At 36.3% G+C, this 4,860-nt stretch overlaps 1 protein-coding gene across 1 annotated transcript; it reads left to right on the top strand.

Moving 5' to 3' along the window:
- The first annotated feature begins 1,591 nt into the window (after positions 1 to 1,591).
- Positions 1,592 to 4,648, top strand: LOC112525889 (synaptotagmin-2-like). The gene is made up of 12 exons (XM_025136204.1): positions 1,592 to 1,702; positions 1,866 to 1,964; positions 2,050 to 2,100; positions 2,180 to 2,303; positions 2,444 to 2,562; positions 2,628 to 2,729; positions 2,898 to 2,972; positions 3,152 to 3,228; positions 3,308 to 3,554; positions 3,875 to 4,225; positions 4,320 to 4,451; positions 4,517 to 4,648. The coding sequence occupies exons 1-12, from the start codon at positions 1,592 to 1,594 to the stop codon at positions 4,646 to 4,648; spliced, it is 1,620 nt and encodes a 539-aa protein (XP_024991972.1).
- The last annotated feature ends 212 nt before the right edge of the window (positions 4,649 to 4,860 follow it).

Below are 4,860 nucleotides of genomic sequence, written 5' to 3'. Positions count from 1 at the left end.
AGAATTTTGTAATCTGATGTGGCTTTTGTTTTTTAAGAGGTGCTGAAGTTTGAAGTCTGATTTCACTTCTGATTTATTAGAGGTGGTGCTGAAGTCTGAAATCTGGATCAGTAACACTGTTTGTTTCTATGCCTGAAGTCTGAAATCTGGATCGGTCAAATTAATGCAAAAATATAAAAGATAAATAATTCTTATTACAAAAGTATAAAAGATAAATTATTTTTGCTAACAAATCTCTTCTGACCCCCAAATTTCAGGACATTTAGAGCTTAAGGATACATTTATCACTTAAAATTTCAGATGACATTTAGAGGTTTTAAGCTTTTATTTAAAAGAAAAAAACACTCTTAATATCCAAACGTCTGTATGAATCAGACTTCAAAGGTATTAAGAGGCAATTTTGAAAAGACAAATAGGCTCTGAGTGTCTGTCATTTCATAACTCATTGTAAACATATCGTTACCACTTTGTAATAAGATTCAAGAGGCCATAACTTTTGACTCATAACACATATTCATAAACATTTCGTCATCTCGTCATAAATATCTCGTCACTATTTTGTAATAAACTTCGAAAGTCCATTAGTTTTAATTTGTATCAAGATAAAATTTCTTAATATATTATTTAAATAAATGTAATCTATATGAAGCATAGAAACTGATATTTTCCTCTTCTAATTATTATTTGTTATTTAAATAAAGTAGGATTAAGTAATAAATAATTTAATAACTTCCATTTTTGTGACATTCAAACATAACTTCATATGAAAGATGCATGTGAGCAATCTCCAAAGAAAATGGAAGCACAAAAACCGTTGCCCAAGAACACATTAAACATAAATCAAATCCGATGGGTATGGATCCAATGCATGTTGGCCGTGCATAACATGAATACAAGATTTCCTTTTATAGAAATTATCATCTGCATTTTCCCCTGTTGGAATTTCGTTTTTCCTCGAGTATTATTACAGAATGCATATGAATTCTACTTAAATGCTGCAATTTTTAGGGATCACAATGAATCTCGATTAGGTTTCTTTGGTTTTACCTTTTAGTATCGACAGTTTCATGTTCTTATAGCTTGTGTTCGTTATTGTTTCTTTCTTTTCTCTTCTTTTTTGACGATCTTTCATGGGTTTTCTGAGAATTCTTGCGTGATAATGAAAACGCTTGATCTGTGAAGAAAAATTTCAGATTATGCAATCTTGAATCGTGATTGGCTTCGTCAATTTTGGGTTTCTTTTGTGTAGATTGTGCAATCTTGAATCGTAATTGTGTTTCCTTTTATGGGTCTTTTAAGTTTCAATAAAACTGTGCATAATTGAATCGTAGTTTCCCTTGTCAATGTAGGTCTTTTGGGTTTCTGTTGCCCAAATTTTATGATGCATTTCTGAATCATAATTGCCATTCTCATTTATTGGTCTTACTGAGTTCCATTACTTTAGTTTTATCTGTGAAGAAATTTTCATCAAATTATGCAATTCTGAATGATAATTCCCATTCGATCTCTGGGTCTTTTTGGTTCAATTGCTTGAGTTCACAGATTTGTTGGAATTGTAGAGAAAATCGTTTGATCTGATATAAAATCGAAGATGGGTATAATAAGCACCATTATGGGGGCTTTTGGTTTTGGGATTGGAATCGTAGTTGGAATTGTGATTGGTTTTTTTCTCTTCATCAAAACCCAATCATCTGATGTCCAGGTTAGTTCTAATTTCTTCTCTCTTTCTTCTATATCAATTCAACACTACTGAATTATGATGTTTACTTGTTTTTGGTTTTCTTGATCTACAATTAGTAGTAATTATGAGTTTAACGGTAGATTCATAAGTTAAACTGGTTATCTGTTTCTGTTGCATCATCAAGACTCCTGAAATTAAGCCTTTGGTTGAGCAAGATGAGGCATCCCTGCAAAGAATGTTCCCAGAAATACCCGTCTGGGTGAAAAATCCTGACCATGATCGTGTAATTTCTCGTCTTGATCATCACGTTGAATAGGTTGCTTATATCCGACCTTCTGGTTATGCTTTTTATTGTGTTTCTCGCACAGGTTGATTGGCTTAACAAGTTTATTGAACTAATGTGGCCGTACTTGGATAAGGTGCCTTGATTTGCTTGCTTTTTTCGTTCTTTTTACATCTGGTCAGGAAAAAAACGCAACATTTTCTACGTTTTTGTAGGCAATTTGCAAAACCATCCAGACAACAACCGAACCTATAATCAAAGAACAGACTCCTCAGTACAAAATTGAAGAAGTTGAATTCGATTCACTTACATTGGGCAGTCTACCGCCCACCTTTCAAGGTTGAACTTGTTTAGATATTGAACCACAGTAAACTTGATCTTCTAATGGCATTTTCTGGCAATTTTTCTTGCTAGGCTTTGTGGGTATTGGTTAAAGTGGCCAATTTATGGCCAACTTATGTTCATGATGTTTCTTTCAGGAATGAAGGTTTATACTACTGACGAAAAGGAGTTGATTATGGAACCATCGTTCAAATGGGCCGCAAATCCTAACATTCTTGTCGGTATAAAGGCGTTTGGGCTGAGACCCACGATTCAGGTGTCTTCCTCTTTCGACATCACATGTTTTCTAGATTAATCTTGCTGATCTATAAGCTGTTTCAGGTGGTTGATTTGCAAGTATTTGCTTCTCCGAGGATCACTCTAAAGCCATTGGTTCCAACCTTCCCTTGTTTTTGTAAAATTCTAGTTTCTCTTATGGAGAAGGTGAGCAATCTTTCAGGATTAGATGCTAAAAGAATATAAGCAACATTAGAACGAACCCTTACTAAACCACAAGGTCAGATCTGGTCAGGGTTAGAACCTTGGTGCACCATGGTTGCCCCTGATTGTCGACTTCAGTACACCAAAGTTCAAATCTATCTGTTTTTACAGCCTCATGTTGATTTTGGAGTAAAACTAGTCGGTGCAGATCTCATGTCGATCCCTGGATTATACGGATTTGTCCAGGTATGCGGCTTGTTAGTTTCTTTTCTGTTCTGTTCTTGTGGAAAGCCACTACAGCTTCATTTTTTTAGAATAATCTAAGGGTTAAAGATTAGATTTTTCTGTAATCTAAAGAGAACTTGTATGCATACAGATGATAATCATTGTTGGTTTCATTTTCTGACGCTTGTTTTTTCTTTCAGGAGCTAATCAAAGATCAGGTTGCAAACATGTATTTATGGCCAAAAACACTTGAGGTGGCAATATTGGATCCTGCAAAGTAAGTATCGGTCCTATCAGTTTCTGTTTTTGTACAAAGAAATAGATAACGAAGAATTATTCGCATTCCGAACTGGCAGAGCAATGAAGCGACCTGTTGGAATGCTGAATGTGAAGGTTGTAAGGGCAATGAAGCTTAAAAAGAAAGATCTTCTGGGTGCTTCTGATCCTTACGCGAAACTGAAACTAACGGAAGACAAGCTTCCATCCAAGAAAACGACTGTGAAACACAAGAACTTGAATCCCGAATGGAATGAAGAGTTCAATCTAGTTGTGAAAGATCCTGAAGTTCAAGCTCTAGAAATCATGGTTTTCGACTGGGAATCGGTGTGTTTTCTTGACTCTAATGAGTAACTAACGTTTATAACTGTTATACTGTTTTTTCCAAAAGATCGTAATCAATCGCGATGGTTATTGTGAAACGAAATATCTATTAAGATAAAGATGGTACAAAGGCCAAATAGTTATTTTGAACCATGGGCCGTTTATTAAAAATTTCGGTAAGCGCTGATTGGGTAAGATTCTCTAATCGGGTAAGCAAGCATCTCCACTCTTACTGAATCAACGTCTTGGTTAACAACATTTGTTGGCTAAAAGATGTCGTAAACAACATCATCTCTTACCCGATAATTGTTCTTGTTATGTAGGTTGGGAAGCATGATAAAATGGGGATGAATATGGTGCCACTCAAAGATCTTACTCCTGAACAGCCAAAGACTCTAACTCTTGATCTCTTGAAGAATATGGACCCAAACGACATGCATAACGACAAATCACGAGGCCAGATCGTGGTCGAACTCATGTACAAACCTTTCGGAGAAGACCAAATGCCTACCGCTATTGAAGAAGTAAGTGCAATGCAAAAGGCTCCCGTAGGAACTCCTGATGGCGGAGGCTTGCTTGTCGTTATAATCCATGAAGGTGAAGATCTTGAAGGAAAACATCACACTAATCCATCCGTTCGTTTGCTTTTCAAAGGCGAAGAAAGAAGAACCAGGGTTCGTTTTTCGAATTCTACTGATTTTGATGATAAATTTGATAGTGGTCATAGATATCCGTTTCCTAACGTTATTTTGGTTCTTTGATTCGCAGCCTATGAAGAAGAACCGAGATCCGAGATGGGAAGAGGAGTTTACATTTACGTTAGAAGAGCCGCCAACGAACGAGAAATTGCATTTGGAAGTCGTTAGTACGACAAAAAGGATGGGACTAATACATCCAAAGGTACGATGAATCTTAACTTTCGCTATGCGATATTAGGTTTTCTAATTAACATGTCTTTTTGTTAGGAATCTTTGGGTTATGTCGATATAAGCCTAGCCGATGTCGTGAACAACAAACGGATCAACGAGAAATACCACCTTATCGACTCAAAGAATGGCCGGATTCAGGTGGAGATGCAATGGAGAACCTCCGGCTAGATTGCCGCTAGTAACGGTAACTAACGGTGGTCAAAATCTTCACATTCACGGGTCGAATTTAGTTAATAAAGACGATGTAGTTCCATGCCATGGATCCTTGATGGAGACGAGATGCTACGTCAAACGGTTGGCCGGTTTGAAACAGAGTTTATTTGGTCGAGTTTAGGGTTTATAGTGACAAATCGATCATTTGAGCCAAACTAAATACCAAA

The sequence above is a fragment of the Cynara cardunculus genome, assembly GCF_001531365.2.
Source record: "Cynara cardunculus var. scolymus isolate 2C chromosome LG 13, CcrdV1, whole genome shotgun sequence".
In the NCBI taxonomy this organism is placed as follows: Eukaryota; Viridiplantae; Streptophyta; class Magnoliopsida; order Asterales; family Asteraceae; genus Cynara; species Cynara cardunculus.
The sequence above is the reverse complement of the archived record's forward strand: the minus strand, read 5'-3'. Positions and strand labels throughout refer to the sequence as shown.

Bases quoted from the DNA above. Each gene is read 5' to 3' on its own strand.
- LOC112525889 (XM_025136204.1), top strand. From the start codon at position 1,592: ATGGGTATAATAAGCACCATTATGGGGGCTTTTGGTTTTGGGATTGGA. The intron at 3,555-3,874 runs GTGTGTTTTCTT...CTTGTTATGTAG, and splicing joins TGGTTTTCGACTGGGAATCG to GTTGGGAAGCATGATAAAAT. The intron at 4,452-4,516 runs GTACGATGAATC...TCTTTTTGTTAG, and splicing joins TGGGACTAATACATCCAAAG to GAATCTTTGGGTTATGTCGA.